The 22,641-nt window shown below is 40.1% G+C and overlaps 2 protein-coding genes across 2 annotated transcripts; one reads left to right on the top strand and one right to left on the bottom strand.

The window, feature by feature from the left end:
- The first annotated feature begins 121 nt into the window (after positions 1-121).
- Positions 122-11,300, top strand: cgrrf1 (cell growth regulator with ring finger domain 1). The gene is made up of 6 exons (XM_062411961.1): positions 122-310; positions 997-1,133; positions 2,483-2,660; positions 3,518-3,665; positions 3,899-4,006; positions 8,088-11,300. Exons 1-6 carry the CDS (start codon positions 207-209, stop codon positions 8,421-8,423), a joined length of 1,011 nt encoding a protein of 336 aa, XP_062267945.1. The 5' UTR covers positions 122-206; the 3' UTR covers positions 8,424-11,300.
- Positions 10,361-18,679, bottom strand: psmc6 (proteasome 26S subunit, ATPase 6). The gene is made up of 14 exons (XM_062411960.1): positions 18,522-18,679; positions 18,013-18,092; positions 16,853-16,892; positions 16,685-16,737; positions 14,939-15,006; positions 14,355-14,469; positions 13,996-14,083; positions 13,782-13,843; positions 13,559-13,682; positions 13,159-13,220; positions 11,915-12,035; positions 11,746-11,826; positions 10,834-10,905; positions 10,361-10,749 (listed from the first exon to the last, which is right to left on the bottom strand). Exons 1-14 carry the CDS (start codon positions 18,604-18,606, stop codon positions 10,631-10,633), a joined length of 1,170 nt encoding a protein of 389 aa, XP_062267944.1. The 5' UTR covers positions 18,607-18,679; the 3' UTR covers positions 10,361-10,630.
- Positions 18,680-22,641: the final 3,962 nt, after the last annotated feature.

Here is a 22,641-nt window from a genome sequence, read left to right as displayed (position 1 = left end):
ACACCAGCGTGTTATATTGAAGCAACTATTGAGTTACTTTGCGTTCAAACTAAAACATGTAAACTAATACAGTGAAGCCCAGTGTTTTGTTCCTATTTTGTGACATCCAGGCCACCGTAGTTGTTGTTGTGGTGTTAGAGTCATGGCCGCGATGGAGCGAGTTTACCTTTAATAAATTAATTTTTCTCGGACTCAAATAATGTAAAATGGCAGCCGTTTTCCTGGTCACGCTGTATGAGTACTCTCCTCTGTTCTACATCAGTGTGGTCTCCTTGTGTTTCGTTGTTACCGCTGCCGTCGTGCTCGGCTGGTAAGTGATATCTAGCCAAGTTAGCTTAGCCACAGTTCTGGCAGCAGCAGCTGGATGTTTATCTTTACAGTTTTTGATTACCAATTTCTCTTAAAGACACCACGATCTTCAACTGCCACATTCTTCAAAATCACATTCAAATCAACTGAGTTGACAACGAAAGTTTAGGATTAGGTGCCCCTGCTACCTACCATTGATTTTGTGCTGGTGAAATGTGATTCTGTTGGATATAGCAACGAGTAATACAAGAGTCAGGATCCCAAAGAAGCATGTTTACTGTCCTGTTAAAGAGAATACAATATCTGGTTTAAAGAGGTGAATCATGAGCAGGTTCTAGATTTGTTGCCTGAATATACGGCAGACTGCTCCTTACTACAGAGCTGATCACTGAACACAGCAAGGCAGGGACAGTGCAGCACTTACTATCATTAAAAGTTGACACATTGAATGTAAGGTGGTGCAAGATTAAACCTCTTCGATAGTTAAGTTATAGATGATACTGCATTTCATGGCAGTATCTAGTTTGGATGTGAGGGGTGTGCAGAGGAGAGTGATCCACAGTGTTTCAGTAAAGTCAGTAAAGTGGGTCTGACTTCTGATATCTGAACACCTTTTTCCTTTATTGAAGATGAAGAGAGAAAGGACGTTTACTTTTGTGCTGTGCTTACTGGCTCTCGGTCCAACAGGTTTGGTTTCGATGTCCCTGCGATTCTTCGCAGCTCAGATGAGGCAGAGTCCATCCTTCCAACCCCTGAGAAGCAAATGGTCCAGGTGACGAATCCCTTCGGCTTGGCGATGAGCTATGGGACAGCATCTGTCATTGGTGAGGACCATCATCATCAATAATATAGGATGGTGACTGGGAATGGTAGATTTATCATAAAACTAATTTTTCTGGTCTGGGATGTGAAATGCTCTCGCTATCCACCAAATGTAACGAAGACATTAAAGGGGATGAGTTACCCCGTCTTGTACCGCATGTGTAAAAGAGGTTTTGTGAGGCTCCCATATGTGTATGTCTGTACCCCAACAATGTAAACTACAGCAAGTACCCAAGGCTGGATTTATTGGCCAGGGGGCCTCAGGCCGAGCACGGTGTGTGACCCACGACTAACTAAGAACATTGAACACGAGGGCCCTCAGTCACCCAGCGCAAGCTGGCCACTTGGCCACTGGGTGCTAATATCATTAGCTTACCCTTACAACCAAAAAGCTATTACCAATTTAATTATTGGAGCTATTAGTTCAAAACATGGGATGGCTGTGGAAATAAAAACCAGCCTGAGACCTTATTAGCTAGCCCAAATTAACAAGTGTGCTAAATGGACGTTGTTACAGACTAGCACACTGTGGTTGTCATTTAATATAGTTGTTTTAAATGCGTGTAGAATTGCCTAATCTTTATGTAATCTGATTATATATGTGGACAGATGTTTGATATTGTCTGGAGCAATACAAAAATACAAGGCAAGATAAAACAGATTAAAAGTACTAAAATTGCTTATTTTTGAAGTTGATGTATATGTAATCAATGATTCAAAACCAACCAAAACATTGAGCATGTAATTTACGACACCGTCTGTTCAAGCTTGGCTGATACTATTATGCTAGCAGTTTGGCTCTTAAAGCACTTCCAACTTATACAAGAAAGGATGTCAAAAACACAATTTGTTCTCCCATTAGTATATCATTTCTCCCTTGATTTTAGCTACAATCTCCCCAGTATGTCAGTATCTTAAGCATGTGCCAAACATGTCTCAGCTCATTGTCACTTATTTCAAAAGACTCTGACCTTGTCAGACAGCTAGATTTTGACAATCTAGTTGATGATTTTTTGAGGGGGAAGGCAAGAAAGACGCCAATATAGCAAGAGGCGGCCTCCAAAAGACATGTGCCCATGGGCCTCACGGACCATGATCTGGCCCTGTAAGTACCCCTTAGGTAATCTTTTCTGGTTACTGAATAATTATACAATATCTGTTCTGGGTCCATTGTGGAGTTGAAAGCATTTGTATGATCTGAGAATCTCCAATGAACCAGTTGGACAGCTATGAATATGTACAGTAATAATTCTTCAAGCCTCCAGATGTCTTTTGTTATTTCTACCTTTGCGTTGTTTCCTTTCCTGTCATATCCTGGTCCATCGTGACATTAGCAAACTTTCCCTTGCAGATGGTGCATCAGTGAGGCCTTTTTGTCTGGAGCCCTGCATCCTGAGCTGTTTCTGGGGATGTGAGGTCATCACAGTCCAGGGAGCTCTGCAATCTCACCAGCACGGGTCGAGGCTCAGCACCCCCCAACATTTTCAGGAGGCCTTCCACCTACGTTACCACCACAGCCAGAGTTTCCAGTATCCTTTACAGTCCTAACAAAGACTTAGCAGAAACTGACTGTTTCTGTTGCTGCATGGGTTAACACAAAATGTCCTGATGGGAGAAGAGGGTTCTGTTTACGAACACACTGTGCTACATTCTGTGATGTCCCAGATTAAATCATCAAAGGGTTTAAATATGGGTACCAGCAAGTGCAGTTTACATATTTAGACATCCTCAGAAATACACAGCCAAGTCTGAAGTCGAACCTTTGTTCCCATATCCCCCTTCTAATGAACACATTCAATTTTTTTATCTTGTTTTTTCCTTTTATCCAAAGTATCTGTGAGTACATAAAAAAATCACATGATTCATGATGAATTCATTATTTCTGCAAACAAACTATTTTTCATTCTGTGTCTGTCTGCCCATCCTTTGATTTTCTCAACAACAACTCATTTGATCAACTCTAACCTTGGCACAAGTGTTTCTGAGGAGCCGAGGAAGTGCATTGTAGACTATGAGCGGTTGTTGAGACCTCAACCCTAACTTTAACACCCCATTTTTATCAGCCTGCACTTAGTCTGACAATGGTAATCATGTTTAAATTGAGACACAACCCTTCCATCATGTCATCAGTGGTTTTCTGTTCTTGACTTCACCATAGCTGCAGTGGAATTATCCTGAGGTGATATCCCATCCATGTTTGGCCCCTTATCTGTGGAAACATGTCTCCAATATGTATTGGCACAGCACAAAAGCATTTTCCTCACAGCAGTGAGTGCTGTCATTCTATCATAGTGACATATTATATATGCCCCTGATTACTGAGGCAGTTATCTTTTTGGCTGATAAACATTCTTCCTGGTCATCCTCTTTGACTCCCCCCTCCCAGTGTCAGCAGTGACAACAACGAGGAACACCACACTCAGATTCCTGCTGAACAGGGGATCACAGACTTTGGATTGTTGCCAAGGGCACACTACCCTCTTGTGGCTGTGCTGACGCTGGCAGAGCCAGAAGCCAGGGACGTGTACAACATTGTGAGTCCATCTACACATGTTGGGAGGTGTCTGTTGAGGAGAGTGAAGGAGGCGGAATTGTATACATATTATACATTATACACATATATCTTCCTCACTTTGCACTGAGACTAGAGGCAAATGCAAGTCAGGAGCTTTGTTTTGTCTACACACACCCACACCTGATCACAGCAAAAAAAACTATTGAAAATACACATTTGAAGGGACTCTTTTTGCTGTCTCTCCTCTTTCAGGTGGCCAGTGTGACCGTTATTCATGTTCCTGATGACAAATACAGCCTTTCTGCTCGGATTCTTTTTCAATACCTTCTCACCTCACAGGGGAACATGTTCGAGTTAAAGGTACAGTACCTTTTGGTTTAAGCATTGTAAAAATATACCATCCTCATGTTGAATATTAATATTATTGTAGTCTAATATTTTTCTCAGCCCAACATATCGGGTTCATTTTTGTGCCCTTACAGTGCAGCTTAGAGGGAATTTAGCACTAAAAACCCTAACTTTGGAAGATGACTGCATCTTTACACAAAACATGCTGCTGTCCCATTTAACCTGTATTTTTTGCCTCAGACAAACTGGTTTGTTTGCCCATTAGGTCCCTTTCCTGCTGTGACAGCTATTAGTTGAGTTCAGCTGCAGTTTGTTTGTGGTCAGAAAGCAAAGAAACCACCCACAAGATTTTGTAATAGATATGAATGAATTGAAAAGCAAATAAACTACCGGGAACTGTGATCCATTAATATATATAATTCAACTATAGGAATTGATTTTCCAGATCAGAACTTCACAAAGCTTCATAATTATGTTAATATTTTGTCATTATAATGAGAGAAATCACAAAAATGTAGGGCACTTTGATAGCAACAAATTCTCTTCTCTTTCAAGTTTTAAAGCTTTCAAGATATGCTGTAAAACTGAAAGGTTACCTCAGTAAAAGTTATGAATGCAGGTATAACATATGACGTTACACTTTCGTTTCTGTGAACCTTCAAAGAACCAGGGGCTTCATTTATAACGGTTGTGTACGCACATACTGGGGCCTGAAAGTGGCATACACCACTTTTAAGCAAACATTGGGATTTATAAAAACAAACTTGACGGGAGAATGTGCGCACTTCCAAGCTAGCTCTGACCCATGCGTATGAACATTTAGGAGACAGTAAAATGACGATGCAACCTTGAGTTGTGAACTGTAGCCAGATTATTGATCCAGTGAACGTGCAGTGCCATCAGGCGCAGAGATGAGTTGGAGATCACTCAGAACAAAAAGAAAAAAAAATGTTTGCTTTCAAACTTCTATTTCTAAACAGTATTCTTGAGTTGAGGTTAGGATCCACTGATATGAGTTATTCGGTCCGATTGCTCTAAATATCTAATTAATGCGTCGACACTCGTGCCTAGTGCTGAGGGATGGATGCATGCACATGGAAGGATGAGGAGGACACAAGTGTTTCGCGATCACAAAGATTTTTTGTACCATGATGATGACTGATCAGCTGATATACACTGTAAACAATTGACAGTAAACTGCTGGCAGCAGGGCTGTAGTGTTGCATTTCTTAAAATGTACAGTTTACGATTAGCATCAGACTGTAAAATTTTGTTTTAAATGGAAATTTAACATTATCTCCAATACATTACAATGTAATTTAATGTAATAGCACCATGGATGACCGACAATTCCAATAAATTGAACTCCTCTTTACCAAAACCTTGGTTCGCTATTTTAAAGTGATATTCTGTACAACAAATACTGAATGATTAAGGAAACTAAAATGCAGAAACCAAAATATTCTAAAGAAAAGGGGAGACTTAGAAATTACAAGATTAGTTGAGTAACCACACATTTATTTATAAAAGGCAACACCAATTGAAACACTATTTTGTTAATAGAAACAAAGTTGTGTATTACAGTTGGAGATTTCACCGATTCATAACAGAACATGACAATTATCAGTATGTTCATTAAATTTGATAAAACCAATATACCTTGTAAAACACTAAAATAAATTATGCATCTTGATACTACAAATACAATCTATAACCAGTGATACTGAAATATAAACTGAAAAATATGAAAAATAAAAAAACTACTTAGCCAGTCAGACTTGAATGGTACTGGTAAAGTAAGAGTGCCTTAATCAGATTAATCTCTTAAACTATTAATTTGACATCACAATGGCAAGATGCATCGTCCTTTAAACACTGACATATTTAGAACAATGCTTTTTCAGGTCTTTTTGGTGAAACATAGACAGCGGGAGCTCTGAAATCTCATTGCATGGAAGACCAACAAGTGACATTCATGAAGTAAATACATCCAATAACTGATCCGAATTTCTAACAGAGGGAAATAAAGTAGAGGATATAGGGTCTGCTCAGGTACTGCCCTGAGAGAGAGCTCTCATTGACCTTTGAAATTCCAAGTCTATAAGGTTGATTTTGAAAGATTTCATCTGAATGACTGAATTTGAACACTGTAAACAGAGCATCAAGCCCTGTCACAAAAGTTGGGTGTATGCCCCACATATGATCCTCAAGGCTGATCAAACAGTATCCAACTGTCACAGGCACCTTTCCACCTGAAACATCAATCAAGAGTCATCTCAAAAAGCATCTTGACTTTTGCAAACATCTCTAATAGGAAGAAAATCCATGGTTTATTTATTACTGATACAGATAACTTAAAAAAACACATCTGAAATGCAATATAAGATGTATTATGAATACATGGCGAGCAATATTAGACGAGGAGTCAAAATTGGGTGGAATATCCTTTTGCCAATACTGTGGAAGACGGCTGTAGAAGACAGACACAAAAGATGTGGTGAAAACATTAGCTGTACTACATGAGGATTAATAAGGCAAAATTTCAAAAATGAAAATAGAAGCAAAACAAAATAGATGAATGTGTCCATCTTAAGTCTTTGTAAAGTGGTTCCTTCGGCAGCTGGACAACGTGCTAATATTACACACTAATATGAGTTCAACTTCAATACCAAATAAGATGTAACATTATCAAAGCTGCATTGCAGTTAGGTTGAAAATGTACAAAAGAGGGCAAACTCTCAGTAATGCTGCTAGCTGCAAACCATGCAAAAGCCAATAAGATTAACTTTTAATTACTATTAAGAGAGTTAGGGTTAACACTCAAAATAATAATCAAATCGAATACTCAAATGTCACTGCATGGCTAATGCAGAGGAACCCATGCATGTGCTTCAAGCTAGCTAAGACAGATAACGTTTATTTCCGCTTACCGAAGACTTATAAAAATGCAGGATTCAGATGGATAATTCTCTAAAAGAGTTGGCTTCACGATTTTGTGTTCCACATGTCTTCTAGATAGAAGTATAGTAGAATTCATTTTTGCGGGACCTCTCTGCCATTGATTCTGACATCCTACCAGAATGCAATGCTGTTCACAGTATAATGTGATATTTTAAGGAAAAAAGCAAGCTGCTCATAAATATTTCCCAGAATGAATTGTTTTTTACAGCACAATACTGTTTTAATGGAAAACAGAATGTTACTGTCGGAATTTGGTCGGTTTCCTACAGCAGTAAACTATAGTGTAGATTCTGACCCGACGGAACCGAACCATCCCAGAACGAGCATAAGCATATAAATATAATTCTGGTAAATCCTATAGATTAGGGACATCACAGCTGTCTCTGAATTTAATAATCCTGCAGTCCTGTAGTTTAATTTGAATAGCAGGTAAATGAGCATGTGTTCTCTGTGAGTGACCCTCAAAGCTTAACTATAGTAATAAACAAATCAAGTTTTATATATTACCCATATTCGCCAATCACACTTTGCCTCATAGGGCTTAGCAGTTAGTGACAACAAAATAGTATTTACAACATTCACAATAAAGACAGCTTCTAACATAAATTGAGAGATGTATCAAGTATTTATACAAGAGAAAATGTGTGACAGACATGAAGGGAGCAGCAATGTAATTTCTTTCCAGGTTTTTGTCAACAGACCGCTGCTAACATAAGGAAAAAGTCAGTGGCCTTGTTGTTCTTGTCTTTAGGGTTCTATGTGAGGGGCAGATTTAAGGCTGCTGAATTTTGAACCTTGTATTAGTCGGGCTCCAAAAACACCTCAATCCTTCATCACTCATTTACCGTGGAGAGCATCTTTTCATTTGTCTCTGTCAGTCTGATAATTCTATTATGTGTGTTTTCTGTGTGATACTTGTCTCTGCGCTTTATACAAGGTAACCTTGGGGTCTATTCTCAGTGACAATTAAAGTGAAATCTACACATCATTTGAACCATGTGAGGGGTTGTACCACTTCTATAATCCTGTGTCGATGAAATGTTTATGCGATACAATTGTTAGCAACACGTTTTCTCTACTATGACATTTAAAGTACCTACTGTGATTAAGTTATGCCTCCTGTCTCCTGCAGCCTCTGTTCATGTCAGCTGACAGCGGGGGGGTGCCGGGGCCTCCTGACAAAGAGCAGAGCACCTCTCCCTATCAACCGACAGAGGAGGCACACAGACTGGAGCAGAGTTCTATGCTGGAGGAGGAGGACTGGTCGGAAGGGACAGGCAGAGACTGTGTGATCTGTCAGAATGCAGCAGTGAACAGGGTGCTGCTGCCCTGCAGACACGCCTGTGTGTGTGACCGCTGTATGTCACACTTCCAGCACTGCCCAATTTGCAGGGCATTTGTCCTGGAGTCGTTCGCACTGACACAAGAGCCAGTTGTCAGTGTGGGATGCGTCAGTGTCACTTATTAGATAAAATGCAGTTTGGCAGTGCTCACTAAAGAAACTCTAGATTTACATGTTACACCCAGTTTCCATAAATGGAATCATTATTGGAAAAGTTCAGCTGGACTGTAGACATGTATTGGGAGTAAAATCAGGGAGTTACACTGCAGCAGCTGTAAACAGTATTGACCACTCCATTAGACTGCCTCCAGCATACTCAGTGTGTGTGTCCATACTGTGGGGCGGTTGGGCTGAGGGGTTGAATGGTCGCCTCCAACCAGAGGGTTGGCAGTTAGATCCCCTTCGGCTAAGTGTCCTTGGGCAAGATTCTGAACCTTGAATGGCCCCATAATAAAAAGTGCTGCCCATAAATGCACTGTATGAATGTAAAACTGTACTGTAAAGCACTTTGAGTGGTCATCAAGAAAAGAAAGCTCTATATGAATACAGACCATTTGCTGTTTTCCAGTTAGACTGTGAACTGACTACTGAATGAATAGTGTTTTCAGTGTGACAGCGACCGGATTTAGAGCAAACGTAGTGTCATACATTAGCCTCAACCTAAGTTGAGGCAAACACTTGTCAAAGATCACCAATTCTGTCTAACGGATAATGGAGCTGTAACACAATCATTCTGCTGCTGTGCCACCACAAACATTTATATTCATCATTACATGTACTGACTCTTAGCAGGAAACCGATGGATTGCTTACTCCGGGTAGGAAATGAGTTCTTAGCCCGAGTGAAGGAGTTCAAGTACCTCGGGGTCTTGTTCGCGAGTGAGGGTACTATGGAGCGTGAGATTGGCCAGAGAATCGGAGCAGCGGGGGCGGTATTGCATTCGCTTTACCGCACCGTTGTAACGAAAAGAGAGCTGAGCCGCAAGGCAAAGCTCTCGATCTACCGGTCGATCTTCGTTCCTATCCTCACCTATGGTCATGAGGGCTGGGTGATGACCGAAAGGACGAGATCGCGGGTACAAGCGGCCGAGATGAGTTTTCTCAGAAGGGTGGCTGGCGTCTCCCTTAGGGATAGGGTGAGAAGCTCAGTCATCCGTGAGGAACTCGGATTAGAGCCGCTGCTCCTTTACTTAGAAAGGAGTCAGCTGAGGTGGTTCGGGCATCTGTTAAGGATGCCCACTGGGCGCCTCCCTTGGGAGGTTTTTCAGGCACGTCCAGTGGGGAGGAGACCTCGGGGAAGACCCAGGACTAGGTGGAGAGATTATATCTCAACACTGGCCTGGGAACGCCTCGGGATCCCCCCATCAGAGCTGGTCAATGTGGCCCGGGAAATGGAAGTCTGGGGCCCCCTGCTTGAGCTGATCCCCCCGCGACCCGACCCCGGATAAGTGGATGACGATGAGATGAGATTACATGTACTGTGGTTCTATCTGTACTGAACCAGTCCAGCTGAAATGGTAGCTTGAAATATTTGAATAATATAACATGTTAGGAATGGGACTGATGATTTTAGTAGATAGGTATTTTATGAACTACATAGTATACAAAAAATATTGTATATGTCGTGGCTAAACAAAGCTACATGATGTTAATTCCGTAGATTTAAATATCATCCATGATATAAATGTCTATTTGTACAAGATTGTTAGTTTGACTTCACAGCAGCACTGCAGTATTTATTAACCACAGCCAATACAAATGTTTCATCTGACTCATTGTACATGGTGATGTAAACCAGGAGCTTTAAGATCAATTTGACATGCATGTATGTGTTGTATTCCTGCGTATGGATTGAATTACAATCAGCAGAGGGCGCTACTAGGTCCATAAACAATGACACGACTAGGGTTTAATGGGCCATGTAGCTTATACTCTTCATAACTTTTCATTTGAAATTGTTAAGTGATGTCAGCCTTAGCTAGTAAGTTCACATTAAGTCAAGAATACCTTCTGTCCATTACTATTTGCAAGATCGGGAACAAAACTTCACACTCAAACACCAGGTGTTAAATCAGTACTGAACACTCAGCAGACATTGTTGAGACATGAGAAAAACTTACAACTTACAATAGTTTGTTATATTTCAGTACATGGAAGTTATTTTATATAAGTAGAAACAGAAAAGAAGATAATGAGTGAAACTAATTTGTTGGCAAATGTTGCTTCCCAAAAACAAAAACCTGTCGTCTCTGGCCTTGTCGCATAGAGCACAGCAAATCCATGACAATGTAATGAAGAAGATCAGGTGGAGAAAATGTCTGACACACTTAGGGTTTATACAGGCTTGTAGTCCAGTTTGGACTCAAGCTTCTTTGAATCAGCCACTTTACGCACAGCTTTCATGAAGTCTTCCTGAGTGACGTACTCCCGGTCAGCACGGATGGCAAATAGACCTGAAGCCACAACAGATGTTATTGGACAACACGAATTGGGAATAATCTAATTATTGATTGCACTGAAAGAAAGATTCGTCCCACCTGCTTCTGTGCACACGTTTCTCAGATCAGCTCCATTGAAGCCATCCGACAGCTTCACTATGGCTTCATAATCTGAAAACAATCACAAGCAAAAGTTCTTCTATGCGAGTTCACCATTGAGAGGAGTAATGATCACTGCTGCTGCAATTACAAATGGTTCCTTATGATTAAATTAATTAGTAACACCTGTGAGGCTATGCATTAACATCATTCCTTCATAACATCTGTGTCATATCATGTCTGTATGTGAAAACAGACACTGTGGAGAAGCCCAGAAAATGGTGTCAGGACAGTTGGAGGTAAAACCTTTGATGAGTACACAGAAATAATAAACAACAGGTATGCATTTGATGATTATTTTCCAATCATTTCATGACCTATGTGGTTTTGTAATCAAAACATTTGTTCTGTGAAATATCAAAGAAAAGAGTCAAACTAATGAATGAAAAATAAAGCAATTAATTCTGTCCAATTGTCTTATTACAAAATGGAACAATTGTGCAAAATGTGTATATCATATATGATCAAAGTGCATGTGAAAAACTGTAATACACAGCAGCGTGCACCAGGACTTCTGAAGTGACCTAAGCAGCAGAATGTTACAGAATGCAGATTTAACTGCTTAACTCTAGTTAAATTCAGCTCGTAAAGTACACGCACACATACATTGTGCTTTTAATTTATAGACAGGATAACAGAGATCGCCATCCGCGAACGTCACTCAGATATTTTTATTTTTCTCACAATTTCAGCCAGGTCAGATATCATTGCTACAGATTGTAATTAAATTAAATATCTGTGTAACCAGTTAGTAAGAAAGAAAATCACTTATTCAAGACACCAATTGTTTCTGTGTTGAATCAGCACATAATTCTCTTATTCAGGGACTACAGAGGAGGTTGGCTCACTGACCTATTTCTCCGTGCTTGGTGATGGGACTTGCGTGGATCTTTAGGATGTCCAGGCGAGCCTGTTCATTGGGTAGCTCAATGTCTGAAGAAAACACAAAGAAATTTGTTTTGCTGTGTGTCTTCATACAGCTGACAAACACATCATCAACAGGGACAGAAGAAGATCTTACGGATTTTACGGTCCAGTCTGCCAGGTCGTAGCAGGGCGGGATCTAGGGTGTCAGGTCTGTTGGTGGCCATGATCATCTTGACTCTGTGCAGCGTGTCAAAGCCGTCCATCTGGTTAAGCAGCTGAGGAAACACATATGGTCCATTAAACAAATCAATCAATGCCTTTAATTTATTTATCTATTGCACTGACTTTCATGGTTTCACTTACGATTACTAATAAGTAACAGCACCTTTCAAGACAATGGTCAAGCTGTGCAGTTTTAAGTTTACAGACACACACACACGATCAAAATGATCCCTATACATACTCTGAAGGGGTGGGACTTAAATCGAAAGTGGGCAGGGTTCAAACCGGAAGTTTTTTTTTTTATTATTGATTATTAGAACTATTTACAGAACAGCCTTAGAATTGAGTAAGAGAACTATTCACAACAATGATCAAAGCATGTGTATTTCTTAGTTCTACACAAAGTAAAACACAATGAACACCTTCTAAATATGTGCGCTGAAATTATCTTACTCTCCGCAGAAAATAAGTGCGTGCGCAAAATCACTGCCGGATTCATGATAAGTGCGCACCAGTGTTATTCTCACCACCATGCGTATGTTTGTGAATCAGAATCATTCAGAATTGACAGACGCGTGACCGCTCTCTGCAATTACCATACTGCCCCACCTCTAACTTATAACTTTAATTTCAAAGAAAAGATACATTTTATTCCATTTCATTAATGTGCACCTATCCTGATCTTACCCTAATAAGATTAAGATTAAAGATTAAGATTAAGATCCATTTATTCATCCCAAACACATGCACAGACATGCAGAGGCACACTCATGCAGGTAGGGAAATGTAATCTCTGCTTTTTACCCATCTGGTGCAGGACACACAGAGCAGTGAGCGACCATGTACGGCGCTCGGGGAGCAGATGTTAGGGGAGTAAGGTGCCTTGCTCAGGGGCACTAGACAGGGTAGGGAGACGCTTGGATTTTTGGACAGATCAATCCAGGTTCGTCTTTTGTTGTCTCTCCGTGGAGTCGAACCAGAGACGAACCAGAGACCTTCTCTGCCCATAGTCCAAGTTTCTGCCACTAGACCACCGTTATAATTATACAGCAGTGGAAAAATGACTTAAACAATGACTGTAACAGAGAACTAGAATCGATTATGTTCAGTCACTGCATCAATGCAGTCTTTTGAATTAAGTCACGTATTGTACCACCACCATAGTGTCTTTGTTACCTCCATCAGTGTCCTTTGAATCTCTCTGTCAGCAGAGGTTCCCTCAGAGAAACGACGGCCACCTACATGGAATAACGCACATACATGACAAAACATGTGGTCAAGATTCGGGGAACACAAGGTTTTTGGTTTCGAGGCAAAACAGTCATATACTAAATGTTGTTTAGTATATATAATTTAGCTTATCCAAATTATCAATATTTACTGACAAAAGAAACCTTTAGACATATTTATTTTTGTAACTCATTAGCAATCAATATAATCAGCTAGTATGTAAGGCTGTGAGTGCACCGGCAAGCAGAGTAGATGAGAAAATGTACATTGCCTTTAGTAACAATTTAACCTAAATAAAAAATGCATAAGCCCCAGGAAAGACAAGTAGATTGTAGGCATCACTCACCGATGGCATCAATTTCATCCATAAAGATGATGCATGGTTGGTGGTCCCTGGCATAGTTGAACATCTCTCTTATCAACCTGGCACTCTCACCAATGTACTTGTCCACAATTGAGCTGGAAACCACCTGCATTGTACACACGTCAGTACACAAAAACACACAAAATCACCTGACCTACTGCACCGCAGTATGGCACCACTCTCTGAGAATGGAGCTGATACGTACCTTGAGGAAGTTACAGTCCAGCTGACTGGCTACTGCTCTGGCAAGAAGAGTCTTTCCAGTACCTGTTGTAGAGAAATCTCAGTAAGTTACTTTTTATCATCATCATAAACATACCTGCATTCTTTGCAAAAACAAATGTGATGTGTATTCATAGAAGTCACTTGTAAGTGATGTAGCTTAATACAGATGGGAGTGTCCTTAGTGAACTTCTAACCTGGAGGCCCATAGAGCAGGCAGCCTTTAGGGGGGATGATTCCCACTCTCAGGAAGAGCTCAGGGTTGGTCAGAGGCAGCTCAATAACCTGCCACAAACCAGCAGTTTTGTTAAAGCCTCAATGACCAGAAAATAAACAATTGTCATAATTTCATTATCTACTACAAAATCTATTCACCCAAAGCCCAGCAGTACAATTTTCATCTCATAAAAGACACTCTACAAGAGCCTCTGTTTAATAACAACAGATACTACAAATTCTGCCAAAGTATGCATTAGAAATTGATCAACACATTCGAAAACCCTGCCAAACAGGAAGTTTGCATCCTGAGTGATACAATTGCAGGTTGTTGTTATACCTCTCTCAGCTCACGGATCTGTTCAGACAAGCCTCCAATTTCAGAGTAGGAGACGCTGCCAGGGTCCTCATGAGACATGTTGTACACCAGAGGGTCCACCTCTCTGGGAAGGTACCTTTTCAAGAACAGGAAACAAATGGTGAGAAAATAAGCATTACCAGCTGTGCATTTGTTTTGAACAATTTCTATATCAAACCTTTGCGACATATTTAAAGCTTGATGGTTTAAACTGTCAACAATAAGACATACTACATATCACTAGGGCTACAACAACATGTAAAAGTAGTGGGTGTGTAAGGGGAAAATGTCCATGTTTTAAACACCAATATTTAGAACAGTAAAGAGAAGAACAGTAAAGAACATGTTGGACTGGACTCGACTTCACATGAAACTTTTTTTAAATTGAAAAGGGGGTGCATGTGTGCTTTTGTGTCTCTCCCACAGTCTTGACGTCAAGAGTTTAATCTGTATACCTGCACTGAATGCCAGAGATTCAAGGTCCAGAATAACACATGCACCGTTAGAAGCTCATTAGCCCCTGAGACAGTTTCACAGATTCAAAGTGATGATCACATCCAGCCTACCTCATTATAGTGAGCGTGGTCATGTCCAAAGCCACTCTGGTGCCTGGCTTCAGCTGCGACTTATCCAACTAAGATGAAAGATTTTATCAATTAGTTTACAAGCCAGCATTTACTGAGACTACTTTGTATGTCAGACCTACAAGTTTATGGAGGACCATACATGACATAAGTAAAAATAAATACATAAATAAATGTATAAATAAATACATAAATAAATGAATAAATAAAAATGGAAATAAATAAATAAATACAGAAATAAATAAATAAATATGTTAATACCAAAAGAAATGTCAAAAGAAATGTCTTAAATATATTTTAACGTTTATTTTTTCCCTGATACATTTCCTTTGCATTTGCAGTGTCCTTATGCTAATGAGAAAGGCGGGCCTAACCGCAGTCTCATGCAGGATTGGTCACAGGAGTGTAATGATCCAGCCCTACTACTTCTGCCTTTCAATGCTGGTGTCCAGTAGCTGTTTGCAGCGTTGAGCCAGTTCACACTTAAAATGAACTAGTTCAAGTTCAGAGGGTTAGTTAAGGTTATATTTTATTGGGATGATTTAGCTGTCAGTAGTCCTGACTGTGAGCGTCACGTCTCGTGTTGTAATGAGCACAATGAGCGAGCTGAGAGGAGGAGGAGGAAACAGAAACTCCAGCTCGGTACAAACCACCTGCCGCCTCTGCTCTGATCATGAAGCCGCTGATCTCTGAGCAGATGTGACCAGAGAAACTCTGTGTTTCCACTGTTTCCACTGTTCCACAGAGTCACTAACTGGCTGTTTCACGGTGAAGAGATCAAGTCTCAGTCACTGCCCGTGTCTCTGAGCGAGTGTGTGACGGAGCGCAGGGGCTGTGTGTGTGTGTGTAGCTCAGTTGACCAATCCTGCTCGAGACTGAGGTTAGGCATTTTAAGTGTGAACTGGCTCAACGCTGCAAACAGCTACTGGACACCAGCATTGAAAGGCAGAAGTAGTAGGGCTGGATCATTACACTCCTGTGACCAATCCTGCATGAGACTGTGGTTAGGCCCGCCTTTCTCATTAGCATAAGGACACTGCAAATGCAAAGGAAATGTATCAGGGAAAAAATAAATGTTAAAATATATTTAAGACATTTCTTTTGACATTTCTTTTGGTATTAACATATTTATTTATTTATTTCTGTATTTATTTATTTATTTCCATTTTTATTTATTCATTTATTTATTTATTTCTGTATTTATTTATACATTTATTTATTTATTTATTTTTACTTATGTCATGTATGGTCCTCCATACAAGTTTGAGAAAATTCCTGTGCATTTACAACAAACAGATTTAAAACATACCCTACAATTGAATAATGCAACCTAACAAGAAAAGACAGTCAACACAGTGGTAAGTGGTAGGTATTATCATGTCACTTCTATATTTTCCAAGCTGTTCAGAGACTGGGCTGTGTTGGGTTTGTAGTTGCTTATGTATGCTGGTGCCTGTAGCCTGCAGCAGAGATGAGTAAGGGACTGCAGCAGTCCTGTCAGCGTTCTTCTTTCTAACTCCAGACATTTGTTACCTTTCTAACTTGTACATGCAGATTTGTTTTGTCTATTTCATTTTTTGTTTGACTAACATGTTTTTAGTCTCAAACAAAGATTATATGGTGTAATAAAAGTTGTGTCCTGGATCAGAATGGGCTCAGAAACCCCAGAGAAATTGATAAATAAAAGTACAGGATTCTATATGCCATGAGCACTGGTTCAGCACGTACCTGTCTGCGGCATCCAACCACATATCGGGGGCCATTGGTAGCCTTGACAATGACTGAAATTTCACACACAAAAATTCACATTAGCATCAAGTGTCTAGGTGAAACAATAGAATAATGTAATTGATACAATCTGTGATATGACATGTATAGAGAGGTGGCAGAACTTACATTTCTCTTCGGTGAGCTGTTTCAGCACTTCTCCAACAATCTACAAGGAACAAGGCAAAGCTTTGATTGGTAACGACAGAGTGAACTACCATGGCACTCAATGAGCGCATACCCAACAGTACCCTTAATCCAGCTCCACCAACTAACACAGACATCAGGCCCTGAAACATGCCTCCTTTATTTTTATTTATAAAGACCCATGAATTATTCTGAGAAAACAGCAAAAATCCCTAGCCCTAATCTCGCAAGGAAAGAAAACAAATTATTCCAGGATCTGCCTTCTGATTCAGATCTGCATAAAAAAATGGTTGATATTACCCTGACCCATGCCACATTTTTCCACCTAGTTTCCTGGTACCAATCCAGTAGTTAAAACCAGAAGGGAGCCCCACTACCAAGGCAAATGCCAATCTTGACCTCCCAAAGTAGTGTAATAAAATAATAAACTTTTCTGTAACCATATGTTCAACTCCTGGAACCATATCAGAATTCAATGGATTATTTACAGATCCATCCCAGAACCTACCAAGTTCATTGATAATCACCAATAGTTAAGTAATACAACACACTAACAGACCAAAAAAATAATCCTTGAAAGAGGTAAATGGCTGGGTGTTTTGCAGTAAGAAAATAGACTGCCTGCCCTGCCTTACTTTACATTACATTTCACTTAGCTGACGCTTTTATCCAAAGCAACTTACAATAAGTGCTTTCAACCCAGAGGGTACAGACCCAGAACAACAAGAATCAAGAAAGCCTTAGTCTCTTTACTGATGGCTGAAGGATATGGCTGAGGGAGCACAGAACATCTAATTCTTGGTTAAATAAATAGTTATCTTTTCTTTAATCAACAATATAGATTGATACTCAGAACCTAAATATATAAACCATGCATACCTAACAATGAATCCTCAGGCTCCAATGGTGTCATGAATTTCAGGCATAATCATTCTAAGTGTTTAAACTTACCCAGTGCTATCTCAACACAATATCAAAATTGCGTCAACAACGTGATCCCTAGAGTCTATGTACTTTGTTTTCGAGAATGGTCATGGTTCTTTTCCGACTATCTGATATCGTTTGTGTTTCGTGTTGGAACCACGAAGACCAAGGGGTTCGCTGCCCCGGGGCCGACATGAAGAAATGACATATCTTATTACCTGTCCGACACTCTGCAGAGCCTTCAAGTCGTTCTCTGACTTCTCATATTGTTTGGTTTGTTCTCTCAGTTGCTCTCTCACTGGAAAAGAAACACAAAATTCAACACAAACTCACATTCAACGCTTCGTACCACAAACAACAAACACTGTTCGCTGAGTTCACATTAGCTTACCAAACTTAGCTTAGCCCAAGCCCCTCATAGCCTTGACAACACAAGTGCAACCCTTCAAACCAGTGAATGGCAGCAAAGACTGACGTTAATTTAGTTTTCAATGACCAGCTTATGACTGTCTGGTGAGTGTCGAGTATGTCTGTTCGAAATAAGCTAGCTCTGCTAGCGCTGACCGATCCACTTCCATTCATTTCCACGAAGTTGCTAACTGCATGACAAAGCACTAACTACCTGCCCGGCTAGCTGATGCTAGCTACACAGTTATATGGACCTATCCACATCAGATACGATGTCTAACTGCTAAATGACCAACGATCGAGTTAAAACGTTTCTTACATTCTTTTAACCGCCCGTCAACTTCTTTGTGCTCGAGTAATTTTTTTCTGTAATCCTGCAGTCCTTTCTCTCTACCGTCCGCCATGATGCCCAACTGAATTATGGGGAAGTCTTCTTCTTATTTTACTGCGTTTCCGTCAGGTTTGGTACGGCACACTGCTGCCTCCCACAGGTTGGGTTTGATTTGTAGATCGCTCAGGGGAATATAAGGACAAATATAATACCGACTAACCAAGTAGTACTTTTAAATCCAGAGAGATTTGTGGTTATTATCTTTTGAAATGGCAAAATATGCTTCATAGTCCTCAATGAACAAATCACTGTGCAAAACCCCTTACTTTAAATCCAGAAAGCAGAATTTGGTTTTAAAAAGATAATTGGAAATTTAAGGCAGACCTTTAAAGTGACAAAGGCTATGTTAAAATCATCAGAGTGTGAACATAAATAATATAAAATGATCAACCAAATTGAATCCAATTTGATTTGTATAGCCCATATTCACAAATCACAATTTGTCTCATAGGGCTTAACATGGTGTTACATCCTCTGCCCTTAACCCTCAACAAGAGTGAGGATCTTAGCTTCTCTGGGGGTCTGTGAGTGAAGATAGTATGGAAACAGAACTCTAAACAAATGAAAGGAGGGTGGGGGCAGGAGCCGATTGGGCCGGATTTAAGGCCTTTATACAAATCATTAATAATAACCTTTTACTCTCAGAGTTAAATATTTGGATTTAGCTAGAAATGTTTGTGCGTCAAAAACGCTGGTTAGTCTCACACCTGTCTTCATAAAAGGTCTGCTAAGAGCTGCTGCCTGTTATGAAGACTGTGAATTTGTGACATTCAATATACTGTACTTTAACCAGATCTCATTTCTAACTTTTACATATTAAGGCATAATTTCCTTAAGATTCATTCAACATCACGTAGAGTTTCGAGCACTGAACCAAATTGATTTGGGGTGACACCCCTCCAATCTTTTTTCACCAATCACATTAAATCTACTGTTATAATTATATCAAACGCCTTCTGTTCAGGGCCATTATTGACTACCTATTGCTAACTGATTTAGCTTAGGCTGTGATAATTGTCCATAGCTATGTAATGTTAAACTTTCATTGCGTCTTAATAAATACTTGATTGAACCCAACCATTGGATCGGCTATTCTCATATTTTATATACACAAACACACCAACAAAACCCTTTTAACAGAATAAAAAGAACTTAGAAACCTCAGAGAAAGCCACATGTGATGGATCCTTCTCCCAGGACGGACAGAAGTGCAATAGATGTCAAGTGTAGAACATATTCAAGATATAGGTTTTAGCAGCATTGATAAGGTTAAACATTTTGAAGGATAACTGAAGGTCAATGAATTAATGGATTATTATCAGTTATGGTCAAGTATCTGAGTAGAAATACTATATATCAAGCAGTCCTGCTCCAATCATAGTCTATGGTCAGCAGCCAGCAAGATCATGATCCAACATCAAGATCGGATGCCACTATAGTCCACTGCCGCCAATTAGGATCCATTATCAGCTGCCACCTTGGTCGTGCCTCCCCACCATTATCAGATGCCAAAACGATAAAGTATCCGCCATTATTATCACGATCAGCCAGCACGATACAGAATACGCCAAACTGGATCCACCATTACGATCTCTGATAGGCGATCGAAATATCCTAATCCTTGATGTGGTCAAAGCTGCGGCCCTGGAATAAGGCAAAGGGACTCTGGGGAACATATCAATTTAAAGATGCAGTACTTTAAATTTAACGCGAGTATATATTCAACAACATGTAATAAATCTAAAAGTGGACAATACAGGGAATATGAAAATCTGAGTTGATCAAACCATTTCTTCAGCCTACATGCCTAGTTGGATAACTTATATGTCAAAAAAGCACAAGGTGTCTTATATAAGATCTCGGGCGTAAAGGATTCAAGAGGGGGAGAAAGGTATGTCTTATTTCATTGGATAAGAAAAAGGGAGACAGGAGAGAAAAGACAATATTTTCATTATTGATTCATGATGTTAAATGTACAGCTCAAAGAGTAATTTCAGAAGAAATCTATAGATTTTACCCTAAAGGCTATTCATCTGAATATTATGTTGAAGATTCACCTACAAGGGGTATGACTTTTAAAGCACTTGTCAGGAATATCAGAATTAGGCGAATTACAGCAATAGAGAAAATTGCACTCGGAAAGGTTCCAGGTCAAAACAGACTGGCATCAAATTCTTATACATTGCAAGGAATCAAAAGGGTTGCTATTGACACTATAAATACCATTATTTATAGTAGGACATAGATACCAACAATGAAATAGGGATTGATATATGTTATACCCCAAAATGGTAAGGATAAGTGCTATATTGACAAACTTCGACCTACTTCTTTATTGATTACTGACTATGAATTGTTTACACATATGATGTTGGATGGTTTGACCAATCTGCTTAGAAATACCCAATCTGGTTTTATTATATTCGTAACAATTTCTGATGTGACGGTGGTAGATTAGTTGGATTTGAAAAGAGAGAGATTTTTTGTTTGGGGACATTTACAAGGCAGTTGAACATCGATTTATCATAAAATCTTCAAAATACTTTCTTTGTTAAAGGAAAGTGCATACAGATAATTTAATTGCTCTGTGAAAACATTAATAGTTCGGTTTCTTATTTGGAAATTCAGGACATTTATATAAATTGAGGTATTCACCAAGGTTGCCTAACCTCTCTAATATTCATGAATCTGTCTGAGTAATAAATCCATGAAAAAATAGTCAAAACATCCAACTTTCAAATGTCATGGGAAGTTATTGGTGATGAATCAGAAAGCACTTGATACCACTCTATTATTGATAAAGCATCTGCACAAAGGGATCCTTTCAAACAATAAAAATGTTCGAGAAACATCCAATATAGAATATAACATAAAACTTGATTGACAAAATAAGCATCATTGTGATATTGTGAAATCTGCTGAAGAAAGAGAGTCTAAATATATGAGCATCCTGATGTATGAACACATATCCCACTGAATGCAGTTTCACAGATATGTGAGACTGAGTTGAGACCATGTGTGTGAATTGGTGCAAGAGCCTTGGCACTGTCCAGTAGCATAGCCTGTTGTTGTGCCACAGACCAAGGGACTGTGGTGACAGGAACAAAGCCGCAGGGCCAAAAAAAAACAACTCTGCAGATGAAGCTTGCAGGTCCTCCTTAGGGGTGGTCCTAAGCCCCATCATGACCAACAGAAGCCTGTCGACCCAGTTACCATCCTTGAGGCTGGCGTGGAGAGCTGAAACAGATAGAAAAGCTTCCGGCCAACGAGTGATCCTGTCCCCCATGGTGAGAGGGTGTGTTAACTCCTGAGAGGGGGACAAAGGCCCAACCAGCATGGTTGAACTTTTTCTTGGGTACTAAGAACTGTGCCTGGGGGGCTTTATCTGTGGTTGACTTGGCCAGTAGACCAAAGCTCAGCCACTTTTGCCATGGTCAATTTCAAGGTTTGTGTTCCACGTATGCTGCTAAACATCGGCCCTCCAGCATGAATCAAAAGTGTTGAAATAGAGGCCAAGCAACTTCCATCTTAAGGTACTGTACTTTCACCCACTGGGGTGCAGCTGTCTGCTGAAAAAAGCGAGCAGCTGCCACAGCCTTTGATCCACTGCTCGTGTACTGCCCCAACTGCATAGTCAGAAGTGTCCGTGGTGATGTTAATCATAACATTGGGTGCAGGGTTAGTCAGCATTATTGAATTAGGCTGCCTTGGCAATAAAAAAATGCCTTATTTCTTTCCTCAGTCTTATTTACTGCATGCCTGGCAGCTTTGCCCTTCAGAGCCTCATACAGAAGTTCCATCAGCTTTGCCCCCTTCTGAATAAAGCAGTGGTAAAGGTTCACCATACTCCTGCAGAGACTTCATTAGTGAGTAGGCATGGGAAGTTTTTATGACAGCCTCTACCTTTGAAGGGAGAGGGACTGCCCCATCCTTAATGCGTGGAGCTATGAAGGAACAGGGCCTGTCCTCTGTGATCCTGAAGTATTTGCTCAGTGGATGAGCTGAAAATGAAGGTGCTCTTTCCCAGGGACACCACAGTGGGAGCAAT

This window comes from Platichthys flesus, chromosome 18 (genome assembly GCF_949316205.1).
Source record: "Platichthys flesus chromosome 18, fPlaFle2.1, whole genome shotgun sequence".
Classification (NCBI taxonomy): Eukaryota; Metazoa; Chordata; class Actinopteri; order Pleuronectiformes; family Pleuronectidae; genus Platichthys; species Platichthys flesus.
The sequence above is the reverse complement of the archived record's forward strand: the minus strand, read 5'-3'. Positions and strand labels throughout refer to the sequence as shown.